The sequence below is a fragment of the Aspergillus ambiguus genome, assembly GCF_047715705.1.
Source record: "Aspergillus ambiguus strain CBS 117.58 unplaced genomic scaffold BDV59scaffold_6, whole genome shotgun sequence".
In the NCBI taxonomy this organism is placed as follows: domain Eukaryota; kingdom Fungi; phylum Ascomycota; class Eurotiomycetes; order Eurotiales; family Aspergillaceae; genus Aspergillus; species Aspergillus ambiguus.
Genome location: NW_027395519.1, coordinates 99264 through 117639, shown reverse-complemented (window position 1 = coordinate 117639; position 18376 = coordinate 99264). Strand labels below are relative to the sequence as shown.

Here is an 18376-nt window from a genome sequence, read left to right as displayed (position 1 = left end):
GTTGCGTAGAAGGAGATGGATGCTTGGAGGGGCTTCCATGATCTGACAGCCGGTTTAAACGAGAACTCCTCACCTTCGGCAAAATCACATCACTTTTGATTCGATTGCGCAGGATAAACCGGCCCCCGGCCCCCATACTACAGTTGGCTATTCCATATAGCGTGCCTTATCATGCCATCGAAACAGACCTTGACGTGCTCAACGGAGAAGATGAATGGGACCGGTTCGGATAAAGCCTTTAACACATTTTCTGTGGTCAATATTTACGCGCCAAAATCGCATGCAACAATGTGTGCACTGTGTAAATAAATTTCAGAATGTCTAGACTCGCAGATCCCATCCAAGTTGCTTCTAAACAGAGACATAAATATTGCAAACTGATAAGATTTCCCAATATCCCCTTCACTGTCATAATGTAAATAAAACTCCTATGTTTCATATAAATTTATACACAATCTGGATAGAACAAAGGCGAGTCACCAACATCACGCGTATGGCTTACTTCGTCGTCAACCCTAGAGCATCTGTCACTGACCCTAGGCCTAGGTTTTGCAACACTTTATCCAACCCGAGGCCACCCAGAAGGCGATTGACCAAAGGTCCCAAGCCCAAGCCATCCAGGAGACGACCAACTAATCCAAGCACTCCACTGAGCAACAAACCCACTGCAGCAATTATCTGGAATAATGGTTCACTGAGAAGCCCCCATAAGGGGTTAAGCTTCTTTTTCGCATGGGGCATATCAGCAATTTTCTTACGGCCATTCTCAACTGTACGAACGACCGTATCCGTTAGCTCCTTGAGTTGTTCCGCCAAGGCGTATTCTTCAGGAGAGGCCTCGCGGGATGCAACACGCGCCTTTGCAGTGGCTGCTATATGCCCGTCTGGATCGAGAGCCCTAATTGCACCATTGCATTCCTGAAGGACACCGCCCCCTTCCTCAAGAAGTGGCTTGACATTTTGGACCAGTTTTTCCTCATCTAGTTCTTCTTTTGGGGTGCGCTCTGCCTTTTCAATATGCTACAATCCACGAGTCAGGCTTAGATAGACATCCAGCAGGAAAATAACTTACCTCTGATATCATCTTGCAGATTGGATGCATACGATCGATAGTTTGCCCAACAATCATGCTCATCTTCTTCGCAAGTTGTTTGTCCTCTTCGGCCCTCTTCTGTTCTTCCAGTTCCTCCGGTGATGGTGCAGGCTCCTCCTCTGGTGGCATGTTTTCGATCAGGGTACATTCACCAAGTTTGTTACCATCATTGTCCACAACATAACCATTGTCATCGATCTCCTTTCCAATGAGAGTTGCCAGATTTCCAGAAGTCAGTTTGCCAATGAGGTTTCCATCAAGGTCTCTCGCTTCACCCTCGCGAGTGACCTTGCGTCCTGCCATGGGGTTAACGTTGCGCTTCTTCTCTTCGGGCTCCCAACGCTCTGCATGACCGATTGTATTTCCGTTCTTGTCCAGTATATCGCCATCCTCATCCACATTACGACCTAGGAGCTTCTTAAGATCCCCCTCTGTGACACGGCCAATGACACGTCCAGAGGCCTCGGTGACGATGCCATCCTTCCCGACCTCTGCTGTATCAGAGCCGTAGAATGGACCCTCTGGCTTCTGTTGCTCTGCTCCTGGGATGAGCTCAGCCTTGCCAATCACCTTACCATCGTCCCCCCAAACCTGGCCATGACCATCAACCTTTCGACCGGCAAGTCGGCGATCACCGGACACAATTCGTCCGAAGACGATACCTTGGGCATCGACCACATTTCCAGCTTTGTTGACAGTCTTACCCTCCAAGACTGAGAGGTCTTGCTCCAACTCTTGTTCGTCAGGTAGCTCGTAAGGTTCTGCGTGGCCCTTGACACTCCCAAATTTATCAACAATGTCACCGTCTTCATCAACAGCGCGACCACGAAGAGATTTCGCGTCGCCTTCAGTAACCTGGCCGACTATGTTACTATCACCATCTTCGATATAGCCGTCTTTGTTCACGACGAGATTAGCCAGACCAGCGAAAGGTCCTTCAGGATTTTTCTCTTGCTCATTCTCAGGTATGACCTCGACGTGTCCAACCGAAGTCCGACCATCCCATATTTGGCCATCCTCGATCTCCTTTCCAGCTAACTCCTTCACATTACCCTCAACAACTCGGGCAATTGGAATTCCTTTGGGTCCAATGACATATCCAAGTTTGTTGGGGGTAAGGCCATTCAAATGTGAAAGGTCGATGGCTTCAGGTTCAGGTTCTTCCGGAGTCTCCCAGTATTCCGCTTTGGCAATGACATTGCCATACTGGTCGGTGACTTCTCCGTCTTCATCAACGGGGCGTCCAAGGATCTTTTTGGGATCGCCCTCGACAATCTTTCCCACGCGTTCACCATTCGCGTTATCCACCCAACCTTCTTCGACCACATGGAGACCTTTGAGGCCAGCGAAAGGGGGGTCATCCTGGTGATCCTCGACAGGAATAGTCCGGGCCTTCCCTATCACATTGCCGCGGCTGTCCCAGAACTGGCCGTAATCATCAAGCTGCGCTCCCATGCGAGAAATCCTCTTCGGATCACCCTCGACCAGCTCGCCCACCGGCTTGCCAGTGGAGGAACTGATTATCTTGCCCAACTTGTTACATTTGAGGCCTTCCATAATAGACAAGGGGGGAAGGCTTTTAGGTTCTCCTTCATCGTTTCCCTCCACTATCTCTTTGCCGTACTGAGGTCCTGAAACGTTGTCTTGAGTCAAAACTCTGTGCTTGCCGATCCGTTCAGCCTGAAAAGTTGCCTCGACGCGACCGAGAATGTCACCATTATCGTTCCGTACCTCACCTTGGCCATTGGCCGTATAACCGACGAGATCCTGTCCGTCTCCTTCAACTAATTTCCCGACAACCTCACCCGCGTTATCTCTGATGATACCATCATCTGCGATAGGCAAACCAGCGATGTTTGACAGAAGATCACTGGCTTGGCCGACAGTCCCACCGACAGCACTGGGATTGACCTCAACACGACCGATTAGATCCCCATCTTCATCAAGAATTTCCCCGTTGTCACCGACTACCTGTCCAATAAAGTCTGTGGGGTCACCTTCCACGACGCGACCCAATGTGGTGCCATCCTTTCCGGTGACACTTCCTTCCTCTTTAACCTTAAGGCCCTTCAGGATTGACAGGTCAACAGGCAGGGTTTTATCAACACTCCGACCACCCATCTTTGTAACTCCTTGGGCGGTGCTCATCAAATTGTCTGTCAAGCCCCTTGCTTTCCCAAAGAGACCAGATTGACTGGCAGATCCTGAGGCCTCGGAGTGGTCATCCTCAGGCACTCGATTGTATATATAGCGCTGTTCGGACTTGGTGTTTATCTTCGACGGCGTAGATGGAGGCTCATCATCGATTGGAATGGGATTCTTGGATCGTAGCTTCGGAGGCGAGCTCTTCTTTGATGCCGGACTGTGTTCGATGTTTGTAGACATATCACCGAAATTTGTGATGGCCGAAATGACAAAGAGCTTTGCTGGGTATAGCTGCGATGATGTTCTGGGACCTATTGTGGCTGGTGTTCAAGGGTCAAATAATGAAACAAACCGAGAGTGATTAGAAAATAGTTATTTCATATAACAAAGACGTCTATATCTTCCTAGATAGCTAGAGAACATCTCTGCAGTCATTGCAATTCAACGGCCATTAAATATAGCTACTATACAGGTACATATTAGATTAATGGAATAGTTATCCACATACGTCATGATCAACATTACGAAGGGCAAATTCTATGTCGGAAGTTATGGTCTGAAACTTCCGGCTGGCCAGGTCTGTTGTATGGGTCACGCAATTAATCTAATATAGTTGGCCAAATCCTGTTTTGGGTGGGCACCGCATACATTAGATGACATTATTCTGGAAAGCAATGACCGGCTCCGCAGTTTGATAGGCTCCACTATATCTACCGAAGTGTCACGGAGCATACGAGATAGTAATATATGGTTAGGATGGTACGATTCGTCTAACTAGTCTTCTTATATTGGAATTTCCGCGCCAGGCAATCCCTTGTGGTACTATGACAAGGGACGTGCGTCCCGATGGGCAATGGGACTACAAATTCTAAGCCAGCTCCTGAAAATCTGGGATATAACTTGCGAGTAGAATCGACAGCCGCAAAAGAGAATCAGCTTCCCACCGTTATGCCACGAGGATGCCCCCACTGGCCCTGGCGAGAAAGTGGGTTAAAGCCGATCCAGAAATCCGATTGACATGAGATCATCCAAGCCATGATCTACCAATCGGAAAATTTCCCACCACCTGATTGATATCATATCGGAAAACGCCAGTCTCGTCTGTGTTTATGACGTTGAAGTAGATATTAACGGATGATAGTTTTCACTAAGGAAAACAGGATGATGGTCGCATTCAACCATGAGGTACACAAGGAACCTTGGACGATTTTCAACAGGAACCAGCCAAGTGACGTTGCCAGAAAAAAAAAATTTCCTTGGAACGCTCGTATAAGCTTAAATACTTGCATTGACTTATGCAAACCTGCAGATTCCCGCGAGGCCATTGTATGACTGCTCAACAGCTCATACATATGGCAATCAAACATGCAAATTTTGTCGGTGAAGAGAAATATAATAGACTTTATAGTTAAATATGACGTATACTCAACAAATAAGAAAGGTTTCAGCGCGACTTCGATTTCTAGATTTACTCAGACATACTAGATTCAGAAAGATCCAGCATCCATTATACACCAAGATAATTGCATGGGTAGTCCAGAATAGAGGAGAGCGAGTATCAGGTAAGGAAATAAATTTTATGCCACATTTCATATTTATCTACTATAGGGAAACGCAGGTAATTGCATGAGTCACTTTGGAAAATGCTATACATTGTCATGAATTAACCCTCCGTCCACATACATTTACTATTTTAGCCAGTTATCCGATATAGTTAGGCCAAACCGCCCTTATAGACTGTAAGCATACTCAATGTGAGGTTTGCCAGTCGTGATATTTTCCCCTTAGTGATGAAGTTTTTTCCGACTATGAATCTTTAGAAATGATTAAGCTCATTTACTGGCTATATTATAACTCTACCTGCGTCAGGAGAGAATCACAACCAGGACTACTCAACCCCCTTGCCCAGTGGAAACTTCATTGGAACATTTGGCTTTCTTAGGAAATATTCAATGTTGACGACAGATATATATAAGCGATAGGTGGGAAGTCGTATGCTGGGTGGGCTAAATTCCAAACCCTCCGTGACCAGGCTGCCACCGAAAATAGTACTGCGTAGAAAAATACCTTATCCCATATCCCTGCACGATATGCTGATACCGTACGCCGTAAGTGTGAACAGGCAATCATGGTATCACGTCTACGATGGTACTATGGTCTACTTACATTTTCCATAATCATCATTGAAGTGTTGAGAAATTTGAAGACATAGAAATGTGTCAAGCGTGTAGAAAAGCTAATAGGCCGAATAGAGAACATTCAAACAGGAAGGATGTATTTGAGGGCTATAACTACAGGCACCACTCGACTTTTAATGCGCAATTCAGGCAGAGAGCGCTAGGCAATGATTGGATCGACCTATATCCACCAATTCGGGTTTGTTGACAGGCATTGCGCTTCACACATCTCATGCTCATAAGTGACTGCGCCGATGATGTTGTAAGAATCGTTAATCTGGACTACAGAGTGCGCCTACCTAGACCACTTAGTGCGACAACAGCCACTCGGGGGCTACAAATAATATCATTTATCCAATTTTTGGTGCCATATTTTCGTTTCTTTGTGTTGTCTTGTATTTATCAAATTGACCACTACGCTACCAAAAGGCCCTCGCTTAGTATCATGCGATCTAGGAATATCTGGAAGCCAACTCTGTCTAGCTCCTATATCTTACTCCAAGCCATTGTAACGGACAATCAACATTTTCCTAGCGATCACAATAATTCATTGTCTCCTATGTATCAGGATCGGTTGTGCGGTAGTGCTCTGCTGTGTACGGAGTAATGCGTATCTACGCCTAAGTTCAACTCATCAGGGGGGAGAAATGTCGATACTTGGATACGATCGGCACACAAGCAATCTGATATTCGGCTTATACATGGTAAAATATGCTGCAGTTCCCTCCTAGAATTAGCAAAATTTCAGTGCAACAATCACCACACAAGCGAAGAGCTATTCCCGCAAGGGTGGACCTAGCCGAGTTTTCATCCATGGTCCATCGACGCTGGGACCATCCCACACAACCGCGGCCTGGGGTTTTCTTTGTAAAATAAAAAAAGGAGGTAGGATAATGTCGTAACTGGCATTATTTGAGACACCTACGCAGTACAGTATGGCTTCCACTCAACTGGTTTCTCCCCCTTTTTTTTTTTGGCAACCGATATCCCCTTGCGAATGATTTACTGCGTAGTTCTGTTTCCGGGAGGCGACTTTTATCGTTCCCCGTGACTATCTTCGCATTCTGATCAGCATAGACGATCACTACTGCGTACTCCCCCGGCTTCCGAGGGAGATGGACCTTCGACCAGTGAAGCTTAGCATTGGAAAATACATTTGTTAGTTCCGAGGTCTAATGCCGACCCTTCGACATATTGCACCGCCAGGAAGGGAAGTTTCCAATATCCTAGGTTATACAGAAGACTATGTATATATACTTGCGGCGTTACTAAGCAAATCATGAAAAGAATATGGCCCGCCCGCATATGTTTGTTCAGGGTTGAATGACTTAACTGGGTAAATATTATGAAAGCTGGCTTGCACGGAAAAACAGCAGTACTGTGTACTCCGTACTTACAGAAACAAAAATAGCACCCGAATAACTATCCAATGAGATATATTCTTTTATCGAACTCCTCCGGGATCCATATTAAATCTCCTCGCTTCCACCGTTCAGTCTCGGCTGGGGTGATGATCGTCGGCGCACTAATGGACTGCCTATTTTACAAGGCAATAGTGATTGATTATAACACTATGACCTGCCCGCATTGACACGGAATTGTCCTACTACCCTGGCAAGCCGGAGCATCTTTGTCTCCGACCCCCTTTTTCTGCACCCGTCGGGCTCCGTTCTGGGGCTTCAAAACGGTCAGCTAAGGCCAAAATGGTATCAGTTCAAGTCTATGACCTCCACCTTCTGGTCGGCGTCTCCCCACCGGCAAACCCCGTTCAACATTGTCCGGCATTTGGAAACATGCCGTGTAAGTGCGTCATTCACTGGTCTACGAGACGGGGCCCAAGATTCGCAGCCAGCCGATCGTGCAATGACTTTAACCCCTAATCCTGTAAATCGGAGGCTTGACTTGACGTGAAGGATGCAGCCTGCAGCCTTATGTATCCTCCGAGACATCCCCTGCATGTCCGTCTAGTAGTAGCTGCTTGGCTTTATGGAAAAGCGGGACGCTAGTCAAAGACATTCAGTTGACATCTTGGCTAAATACGGATTCTAGCCTTGCTAACCATGACAGTATTCTGAACGTAGTACGCCGTACGCAATACACTTTACTGCGTATATCCGAGGGAGATCTTCTAGTCCAATAGCATCGTCAACCTTCTCTTCTCTTAACCGGTAGACGGCATAACGCGGACATCATGACTGGGGTCACCTCGGCGATCAGTAATTTCGAGAAGGGTTCAGCATCTCCATTATTCGACTCGCTTGTGCCCGTGGTCTCGCCAAGTGGGCCGTCTAGAGCGAACTAATGTTCCCACGCAGCCAACCAACGTAATATGCTTTTCTAACTAGACCCCTGCAGCCCTTTTAGCCTCGCTCCGCAGGAAATTGAAGAGATTATGGCCAGGGACTGTTTACACATGCGAATAGACTACTCCCTTCTCAGAGATGATCGTCCTCGAGGGACATGATCGTTGTGATGGGTATATAAACCATCAATCCACCGAGGCAGCTGGGGCGCGTGATGCGCTATTAAGCAGCACAACACTCGTTTCACTATGAATCTGAAGCGGCTAGTTGGCCTTTTGGCTCTCTCCGCCGGCGTCACCTCGGCCGTCGAGCTCGAAGAGTATGAGTATGTTATCGTTGGATCCGGCGCAGGTGGTGGTCCCCTGGCTGCTCGTCTGGCTCTGGCCGGCCACAAGACGCTCCTCATCGAGGCCGGTGATGACCAGGGTCTCAACTTGAACTACTCCATCCCTGCCTACTCTGCTGTCGCCTCTGAAGATCCGAAGATCGCCTGGAACTTCTTTGCCCATCACTACAAGGACGATGAGAGACAGAGCCGCGATTACAAGACCACCTATGTGACTCCCAGTGGCGAGGATTACACCGGCCCTGACCCTCCCGAGGGCTCTGTTGTCAAGGGAACTTTGTACCCTCGTACCGGCACACTCGGCGGTTGCACTGCCCACAATGCTCTGATCACTATCTACCCTCACCAGTCTGACTTCGACTATATCGCCACTCTTACCGGCGACTCTTCCTGGTCTCCCGACAACATGCGTCAATATTTCGTGCGCATGGAAAACAACGGATATCTTCTCCCGGGACAGGACGGCCACGGCTACGACGGCTGGCTCCATGACCAGACCGCCCCGTTGAGTCTGGCTATCAAGGACCCTCAGCTCTTCAGTCTGCTCTCCGGTGGTGCTTTCGCTCTGGGTAACCACACCAACCTGCTTATGAACTTCGGCACTCTGCTCCTCGGCGACGCCAACAAGGATTCCAAGGAACGCGATACTCAGCCCGGATTCTACCAGATCCCCATTGCCACTGATGATGGCAAGCGTAACGGTGCTCGTGAGTTCATCGTTGCCGTGCGCGACGCCAAGAACGATGATGGTACTAAGAAGTACCCTCTCGATGTGCGCATGAACTGCCAGGCTACCAAGGTCGTCTTCGACGAGACTGTCACTCCTCCCCGCGCTACTGGTGTTGAGTTCCTGGACGGTCAGTACCTTTACAAGGCTAGCCCCCTTCATGGATCTGCCGGTCCCGGTGTCCCGGGCTCCGTCAACGCTACCCGCGAAGTTATCGTTGCTGGCGGTGTGTACAACTCCCCCCAGCTCCTGAAGCTGAGCGGTGTTGGCCCGGCTGATGAGCTCAAGAAGTTCAACATCCCAGTTGTCGCAGATCTGCCAGGTGTCGGTAATAACCTTCAGGATCACTACGAGGTTGTCGTGCAGGGCCATACTCCGGAGGACTTCGTTGACCTGGACGGATGTACCTTCAGCTTCTATGGCCAGGAAGACCCTTGCATTGACCGCTGGCAGAGCCCCGTCCTGGGTGACCGTGGGATTTATTCCTCTGCTGGTCTCGCTGCCACCATGTTCTACAAGAGCTCTGTGACTGCTGATGACAGCTACGACGTCTTCGTCTTCGGTGGTCCCGTCAACTTCCGTGGCTACTTCCCCGGTTACTCCGTCAACGTCACTGAGGAGCACGACTGGTTCTCCTGGGCTATTCTCAAGGCTCACCCCCGCAACACCGCCGGTTCCGTTACCCTCCGCTCCTCTGACCCTCTCGATGTTCCCGAGATTGTCTTCAACTACTTCGACACTGGTGTTGGCGACTACGGGGCCGATCTCCAGGCCATTACTGAGGCCATCAACCTCGCCCGCGATGCTTTCGACCGCCAGACCGTCGATATTGATGAGGTCCTCCCCGGTTCTTCCCTCCAGACCGACGAGCAAATCCACGACTACATCAAGGACACGGCCTGGGGCCACCACGCTTCTTGCACTTGCCCCATCGGCGCTGATGATGACCCGATGGCCGTGCTGGACTCCAAGTTCCGCGTGCGTGGCGTCTCTGGCCTGCGTGTCGTCGACGCCTCCGTCTACCCTCGCATTCCCGGCACGTTCACTGCCGTCTCTACCTACATGGTTGCTGAGAAGGCCGCTGATGAGATCCTGAGCGAGCTCCAGAGTGCTAAGCGTCACCACCGTCGTGCGGGCCACCACGCGTAAGCTTTCCTTTGTGTGGGGCTACATCGTCTTCATGAAGGCGGTGCGATGTACATGTAATCAAGACGAGTCCGTCTCCCGCGATGTATTGCTGGCGTATACTATTTAATGCCGTTTCTAATAGAGAATTATATTTTCTTTGTAAATAATTAATTGAATAAACAGCATATCTTCGATTCTGCGTCATTACAATGTGCTTCTGGGACACTGAGGCTATATAACCTGCGCATTCTGAGATATAAGGCATAATCCACTGTAGAAGCAACCAAACAATGCCAGGGACCCATATTAGGGCGATCAACTTTGCCGGCATAGGCTGCTTTCCCAGACACCACTGCTACAAGGACATTAACTCTTATTATACGACTCAATAAATATCTGTGCACATGAAGAAACATACAATTCTCAATCTCTAGGAAAATATTGACACCCAACGCATTAAGGTTTGCTAATCACCAATGGTGCAACGCCCTAGATGTCCACCCATGCGTTTGCGTCCACGTCCTCCTCATTCTCTCTACCTTCTGTCAGAGTACTGCAAATAAAATTGACGGCAGCCTTGTTTGTCTCATGAAAGCGCGGGATATAATGCGCACCCCAGAATGTGACTACCTCAGAATTACTGCAACACTCTGCGAGACGCATGGTCAACGCTCCTGGGATAAATGAGTCCAGCTCACCAACAAAGAACATGGTGGGGGTCTCAATCTTGGGGGTGTACAAGGACGCATAACATGGATTCTCCATGATGCAGCCGCTATACGCCATCACAAACCGAAGACGGGGATGGGAGGTCTGCCGATGTCAGCAATAGATAGACAAAGCAACGCCGTCCAGTGTGACTACCTTGACAGAAAACTCTGGGCAGCGATCAGGGCTTTCCAAGAGCGAGGCTAACGCTACTGCTACGCACACCCCGGCGGATGATCCGATGATGCCGTCGAAAGGACCATGCTCTTCAAGGTAAGAAATGAGGAACGCAATGGATTTTTCCAGACCCGGCACACGCGATACACGGTAGTCTCCTAGTCCCCAGGTGAAAGTGTCCTCACCAAAGCCAGTCGGAAGCAGGGGGGCGTTAGGGAAGAGAAACTCGACGGTTTGTTTGGTGCGCTTGTGGATAGCATCGCGGATCAGGGACTGGAGATGTCTGGTTTTGTAATCCAATCGAGTGCCACATGACCCATGTCCTATTATTCTTCAGCGGCTGGTCAGAGATAAATATGGAGTGCCTACCGTGCATCATAAGGACTTTGACAGGTTTAATGGGAGGTTGTTCAACGACGGAGGTATGTGACTGAGAGGGAAGAGTGCCATCTGCGGACTTCACAGGACCTCCCATTGCCACTGAGATTGGTAAGTTGCTGTATACTTTGAGAATTCTGGAGGTGGTTCTGCTCGACGGGGGAGACTGAAGAATGGAGTGGGAGAGATTGCTGGGTTTATATCCTGGAAAGATCCAGAAAAAGTAACATCATTCACAACTTACAATGAAATACGCAAAGCCACTCATAAGTTATCAATGCTTAGCGAAGGATTGAGAAAATAAAATGAACCTTGGTAGGCTGTTCTCTGACACTGATGGTATTCGCCAGAAGGCCTATGTATAATACGGTACCAAAGCCCTTCGCAAACGTCCATCCAGTTAAAGGGGAAATCTCTGTATTTGTCGAGCAGATGAGAGTGAATCCGCAAATTTACGATACAGGCTATATGTCAAACGACGCCGCAGTGAACCTAAACCACCGAGCCCTATGGTGGATCCTTGAGTGTAATATGAATAATCTTAGGCACTTCCAGAACGGCATAAAGGACATGAAATTCATCATGGCGTCGATATAAGATGTTCTCCCGTTTGCATTGTATGTTTACATGAACGACGCCTTGAATCAGTGGTAAATATCTTCTAATCTTGCTGCACACTCTGATCCACAAACGGTACGGCATTGAGCCACTCCCTACGTTCTTCTTCAGTCCTGGCTTCGCGGTCCAAGAATCTCTTCACCCCCTCATCTAACTCCCACCTAGATTTTCCATAGTCTACGTCGCTACCTCTGCCATTCCAATGTTTGAAACAGTAATAATCGCCCCTAGAGTTCTCCTCAGGAAGCAACATCAGATGGCCATCATATCTAGCTTTTAAGAGGAGTGGAAGTTCTGTCATTTCGTTGTCATTAAGCGCGTCGTGGTACGTGAAACAAGGATGTAGGTCGTGGCCTTGGCGGCGGTTGGGGACTCGCCATATAAAAGTAGCAGTGGAAGGGGAACCATAGTTGAGGCTGTTACTTGCTTTTGACTTCTATTTTCTGGTGCCCTGCCTTACTACGTATTCTACATATTCTCAGTTAATAATATTTTGGGGGGGGGGGGAGGAACTGTGGTAGCTGTCTCACCTTGTCCAGTAAAGAAAAGAAATAAATAGTATTAATAAAATAAAATTTTGCAACGAGCGTCTACCTTCTGACGGTATATATCTGTTGCTGGACTCCAAACGATACAGCTTCAGTATGTTAGGAAGATAGTGTGAAGAAAGATTTATATGTCCTATTCTTTATAGCGCCAAAATCCAAAAAGTACTGCCCTTTTTGTTGATTGTCTACTACTCGACTGTATGTGGGTACGCACCAGAAACTGAAGTGCGGACGCTATCCGTTCTCGTCTAGAAACTACTATATTCCTGGACATTACACCTCAGGCTTAGAACATCTGCAGGACTGTTCCTGAACAAAGTTACTGGGTTATCATAGGAAAGGCTACAAGATAGCCATGTAGGCATTAGCACCAGTATTCGTCGCTTCATTTGTAAAAATTCCGTGTAGCATATTCAAAACGCATAAGATCAGATTAATCTGGCCTTCTCGTTTGGCTTTCTGATCATGCAATATAACTACCCCCCAGTTAGACCCTATATCGCCAGGAACGAAGAGAGAATACTCACCTTGCAGGCATCATCTCCATCAACACAGTCGATCTCCTTCACCTGCTCAAAACCAAGCTTCTGGTAGATGATCAAATTGGGAACACCCTTGGAGCTCTCCAGGTAGCACGGGACCCCCTCGCGGTCGGCTTGCTTGGTAACGACCTCGACCAGCTTGCGGCCGAGTCCCTGACCGCGCATGTCAGAGCTAACAGCAATCACGTTACAGAAGTAGTAACCACGGGGGTCAGTCCACACGACATCATGCGTCTTCTTCTGCATGTCCTTCCACATCAGATAGCGACGCATGTTGAGCCCACCGCGGCCGCCGAAGCGGAGATTATACAGTAACTGGCGGAAGGAAAGAACCCAGTCCTGGGCCCAGACGGACCAGGAGACGGGCTTCGATGGAGGCTGGGGACTGTACCACCAGGAGACCCCGACCACGGAGGAGGAGCGCTTATCGCTGGGAGGCGCCTTGGCGACGAACATGGGAGTATTGCAGTTAAGGCCGTACTGGAAATGAGCGGCGAGCGAGGCAGCGTTGCGGTGGATATTGTACTACACGTGGAGGAAGTTGTTTAACATCTTGTGTATGTAGAGCTTTGGCATTTGACTTGTACCATACTATACAGGGACCCTTTTACAGGTTGTATGTGTACGCCCCGCCTGCTGGGTTATTTGACGTGGTTCGCACGGGTCTCTACTTACTTTAGAGTTATCGAATAGCCACTGGAAATACGGATCCTCGGCGAATGCGATCTGGACGCATTCTACGGCCTCGGGAATATCCCGTTCGGTCATGGGGACGATCTCGATCGCCATGGTGAAGCAGACTCAATTACTACTGTCCCTGCGGATGGGTTGGGATAAAGCGATGGTGTAGACGTGCGAATGGCGGCGAAGAGGATATAAGGACAACGCCATCTAAGTGCAAACGGGGAGGAGATGGACAAGAGGAGCAAAGGGGTGCGAAGGGGGAGGTGGTGGTGACACAGTGAGGCGACAGGCAGACAACGGTGCAGTGATGAAGAAGAGGGAATGTACACTCCGGAATGAGACTCGCCATGACGAGGCCCTTCTTATACGAACGAAGACAGGGAGAGGAGGGCCTCCTTAGCCCTACCGGGCAGTTCGAAGCGGCGATTGTTGTACTGCATACATGCCACCCGTGGACGACCCGCGAATGATCAGCTGCGGGGAGGCCCTAAACCGCATCAGGCAGGTAGTGCCGTTATCTTATCGGGTGGTCTGGATTAATGCTTGTCCGCTGCTGGTCGTTGGCTGGTTCTGCCCAGAGGGTGGCAGTCTGGCTGTCGTGGATGATTGGGTTCTACTGGGGACTCCGCATCATCAAGTAATACGTCTGCTTCCCCTGGCCTCCAAACCGCTCAAAGTCCATCTCCAGCTCTCCCAACACCTTCCACCCATACTTGCAATACAGTGGATACCCATCTGCTGTCGCCTCCAGGTAGATTCGTGCGTTCCGAGCGTCCGCCTGTTCCATCCCCCACCGTAACAGCCGAGTCCCCACGCCTTTCCCCTGTGATTCGGGTGCGGTGGCCAAAAAGTCCAAAACTACCATGCGTCAGACAGACGAAGCCAGAAAGAGAAAATGGACAATAGAATCGGGGGAAGGACGGGGGGGAACATACTGATGTCGTTCTTCATAACATACATCTCCCGGTACTTCTTCATCGACGAAAAGAACTCGTGATAGATCGGCATCGACATCCCTTCTGGCAGCACGCTCGACATATCCGCAGTCTTCGCCTTTGCCTCCTCAGATAACTCCACCACACTTGGATTCGTTTCGCCTGGGATTGTCCACCGTGCATATCCCACCACCCGATCGCCAGCGGCCTGGTCCACGGCTGAGAGGACGTGGACGTTTGGGTCAGCCATCTTCTCGAGACAGCGGTAATATTTTACAGGGTGGATAGCGGCTTCGTCAATTGATGGGAACACATTGTTCCAATAGCGCTGGTGCTTGAAGCTGTCGATGTTGATCTGAGCCAAGGCTGGGCCGTCGGCCTCCGTGGAATACCGGACTTGGATGGACATGTCGGCCGTATGCCTATATGCACGGTGTATTCGATGTATACCCGAGAACGAAGGCTCAGATGCAGGATGCAGGAAATTAATGGCGGGTAATCACTGCTGACAGCCTGGTTTAAAGCGGGGATCCATCAACGGAAAGCCTCAGCCAAGACCGAGGCTAGTGACTCATTGCTTGTCTCGTAGATATCCATGATTTGATGGAATCGCCGATCGGTTTAGAATCATCTTTCCATATCTATAGGCTGCAGGTTTGATGATCTGCTCTTTCTCTAATTGCTAATCTCTCTGGTGGACGGAATGTGACTTGCTATCGCTTCCGATCGGCGATATTCCGCACAACGCGACAATCTTGGCTTTGGCTAAAACGAGCTCGTCAGGGGGTATTATATTAGCAAGATGCATGGTGCAAGAAGAATCGATTTCTGTGGATTTTCCAAAGGTGAGGTTTTGTCGGAGTCTTGTTACTAGACGTATAATAAGTGTTTTATTGAATCCAAGACTCCTTACGTCATGGAATCTTTTAATCGATCATGGCAGCAGGTTCTGTCTTTATTATAATAATTATAGTAATAAGCAACGAGGCCAGGCTGAACTCTCACAGCTCATCATGCTAGCTTTTTACCTGGTCTATCCTGAAGGTGGTGTTGAATGTCCGAATGACGCCATATAGCCCAATGCTCGGAGGTTGGTAATGGCGTCACTTGAGGGAAGTCCAGAACTCGCAACGTATGACATATATGACATATTGTATTGGAGAGCCCAAAATCAAGGACATGCGGATTATTAAGTCCCTGTGTGGAATTGGATGGCTGTCATTTGCGTTCGTGAGGCGGAACCATGTGGAATGACTGTGTTCTAACGTCATGACGAACTGCCTCTTGTCATGGCTACATCAATGTCCCCAGCATATGGCATATATTACGCAGCAGGGTCGCTTTTTGAAGGCCCAGCCTGTTTTTCTTGTATTTTTAGGTGTATATTAATTGCCATCCTAATCGACATTTTAATACAGCTCCCAAAATGGCGACCAAAGTGGCCCAAGGCTTGCAGAAAGCCCAACAGAAAGTCCAGGACGTTTCATCCAAGGACAAGAAGATCGTCGATCTGGACCCTGATACTGTCGATGTCCATACCAAGCAACCTATGACTACGGATCATGGCGTTCGCATTAGCAACACCGATAACTGGCTGCGCGCAGTCGACAACGCACACAGCGGTCCATCCATGTTGGAAGATCAGATCGCAAGAGAAAAGGTAAGCACGGTTTATCGCTACTCTCCATCCTATCTGACTCTCTATGCTTTAGATCCACCGCTTCGACCACGAACGCATTCCGGAACGAGTGGTCCATGCCCGTGGCACCGGCGCTTTTGGAAACTTCCGTCTGAAAGAAAGCGCAGAAGATGTGACTTATGCCAACGTCTTGACTGATACTTCGCGGAATACCCCTGTCTTCGTTCGTTTCTCGACGGTCCAAGGAAGTAAGGGTAGTGCAGATACTGTTCGTGATGTTCGAGGGTTCGCAACCAAGTTCTATACGGAGGAAGGCAACTGGGATATTGTCGGAAATAACATCCCTGTCTTCTTCATCCAGGACGCTATTAAGTTTCCAGATTTTGGTATGTGCTTTCTATGTCACGGTACCGATGATCAGATCTGACGAAAACAGTCCACGCCGTTAAGCCCGAACCTCATAATGAAGTCCCCCAGGCCCAGACAGCCCACAACAACTTCTGGGACTTTGTCTACTTACACCCTGAGGCCACGCACATGTTTATGTGGGCCATGTCTGACCGTGCCATCCCCCGTTCATATCGGATGATGCAAGGCTTCGGTGTCAACACCTTCTCGCTGATCAACAAAGAAGGAAAGCGTCATTTCGTCAAATTCCACTGGATTCCCCACCTCGGCGTGCATTCTCTAGTCTGGGATGAATCTCTCAAACTAGCTGGCCAAGATCCGGACTTCCACCGCAAGGACCTCATGGAAGCCATTGACAACAAAGCCTACCCGAAGTGGGACTTCGCCATCCAGGTCATTCCGGAGGAAAAGCAGGATGACTTCGACTTCGACATCTTGGATTCCACCAAGGTCTGGCCGGAAGATCAAGTACCCCTGCGCGTGATTGGCGAGATGGAGCTGAACCGGAATGTGGACGAATTCTTCCCGCAAACCGAGCAGGTTGCCTTCTGCACCAGTCACATCGTGCCAGGCATTGACTTCTCAGATGACCCGCTGCTGCAGGGCCGCAACTTCTCTTACTTCGATACCCAGATCAGCCGCCTAGGTGTCAACTGGGAGGAACTGCCTATCAACCGGCCGGTGTGTCCATTCTTGAACCATAACCGCGATGGCCAGATGCGCCACCGCATCTCGAAGGGCTCGGTCAACTACTGGCCCAACCGTTTCGACGCGGTTCCTCCGGCTGGAGACAACGGTGGCTTCGTGTCGTACCCACAAGCATTCACCGGAAGCAAGAAGCGAGCTTTGAGTGAGAAGTTCCGCGAGCACCACAATCAGGCGCAACTGTTCTACAACTCCATGGCGCCGCACGAGAAGGAGCATATCAAGAAGGCCTTCTGCTTTGAGCTGGACCACTGCGATGATGCCACGGTGTACGACCGCTTGGCTGGTCATCGCCTGGCCGAAATCGACCTTCCGCTTGCGCAGGCAGTGGCCGAGATGGTTGGTGCGCCGATCCCGCAGAAGGCGCTCAAGGCCAACCATGGCAAGACGGCACCAGGTCTATCCCAGACGGAGTTCCTGCCCAAGAAGCCTACCATCGAGAGCCGGCGTATCGCCATTATCATTGGCGACGGATACGATCCCGTCGCCTTCTCCGCGATCAAGTCCGCCGTCACGGCTGCGAACGCTTTGCCATTTGTCATTGGTCTCAAGCGCTCTGCGATCTATGCGGACGGAGAGTCAAAGGAGACCTCCAAGGGGGTGATCCCCGATCACCAGTATGATGGTCAGCGTTCGACCATGTTTGACGCGACTTTCATCCCCGGCGGTCCTCACGTGTCAAGACTTAGAAACAACGGACAAATTCGTTACTGGATCACCGAGACCTTTGGTCACCTGAAGGCCTTGGCTGCCACTGATGAGGCTGCAGAGCTGGTGAAGGAAACGCTGGGCTCCGTCTTGGATGTGCAGGTTGCCACCTCGGCACAGCCGGAGCCTCGTGAATGGTATGGCGTTGTTACCGCGGCGGCGAAGCGGAAGCCAGAGACCTTCCGCGAAGGATTCCAGATTTTGAAGGATGCGAAGGACTTCATTGGAATGTTCTTCTATCAGATCTCGTTGCATCGGAACTACAAACGGGAACAGGACGGCGTCAGTGCGACAGTCCCATGGTAATAAATGATCAACGGGAATATGTATATTGGACAGTGTGTACGTTTACTTTATTAGTACGATGTTCGTAAAAGTACAATGGTTAATGATAGTATATGAAATGC

General features: G+C 49.5%; 5 protein-coding genes across 5 annotated transcripts; 2 read left to right on the top strand and 3 right to left on the bottom strand.

Moving 5' to 3' along the window:
• Positions 1–397: 397 nt before the first annotated feature.
• BDV59DRAFT_172825 (LEA domain protein) lies at positions 398–3659 on the bottom strand. Its single transcript, XM_073688779.1, has 2 exons — positions 1073–3659; positions 398–1020 (listed from the first exon to the last, which is right to left on the bottom strand). Exons 1-2 carry the CDS (start codon positions 3476–3478, stop codon positions 499–501), a joined length of 2928 nt encoding a protein of 975 aa, XP_073550379.1. The 5' UTR covers positions 3479–3659; the 3' UTR covers positions 398–498.
• Positions 3660–7860: 4201 nt separating this feature from the next.
• Positions 7861–10063, top strand: BDV59DRAFT_172824 (GMC family oxidoreductase). The gene has a single exon (XM_073688778.1). It carries the CDS (start codon positions 7967–7969, stop codon positions 9938–9940), a length of 1974 nt encoding a protein of 657 aa, XP_073550378.1. The 5' UTR covers positions 7861–7966; the 3' UTR covers positions 9941–10063.
• Positions 10064–10408: 345 nt separating this feature from the next.
• Positions 10409–11279, bottom strand: BDV59DRAFT_211268 (uncharacterized protein; the record flags this gene model as incomplete). The annotated part of the gene is made up of 3 exons (XM_073695769.1): positions 10409–10732; positions 10784–11127; positions 11174–11279. The coding sequence occupies 3 exons, from the start codon at positions 11277–11279 to the stop codon at positions 10409–10411; spliced, it is 774 nt and encodes a 257-aa protein (XP_073550377.1).
• Positions 11280–12776: 1497 nt separating this feature from the next.
• Positions 12777–14918, bottom strand: BDV59DRAFT_191562 (acyl-CoA N-acyltransferase; the record flags this gene model as incomplete). Its single annotated transcript, XM_073691919.1, has 5 exons — positions 12777–12824; positions 12876–13415; positions 13566–13616; positions 14275–14432; positions 14510–14918. The coding sequence occupies 5 exons, from the start codon at positions 14916–14918 to the stop codon at positions 12777–12779; spliced, it is 1206 nt and encodes a 401-aa protein (XP_073550376.1).
• Positions 14919–15529: 611 nt separating this feature from the next.
• On the top strand, positions 15530–18374 carry catA (catalase catA). Its single transcript, XM_073687186.1, has 3 exons — positions 15530–16169; positions 16222–16534; positions 16585–18374. The coding sequence occupies exons 1-3, from the start codon at positions 15936–15938 to the stop codon at positions 18273–18275; spliced, it is 2238 nt and encodes a 745-aa protein (XP_073550375.1). The 5' UTR covers positions 15530–15935; the 3' UTR covers positions 18276–18374.
• The last annotated feature ends 2 nt before the right edge of the window (positions 18375–18376 follow it).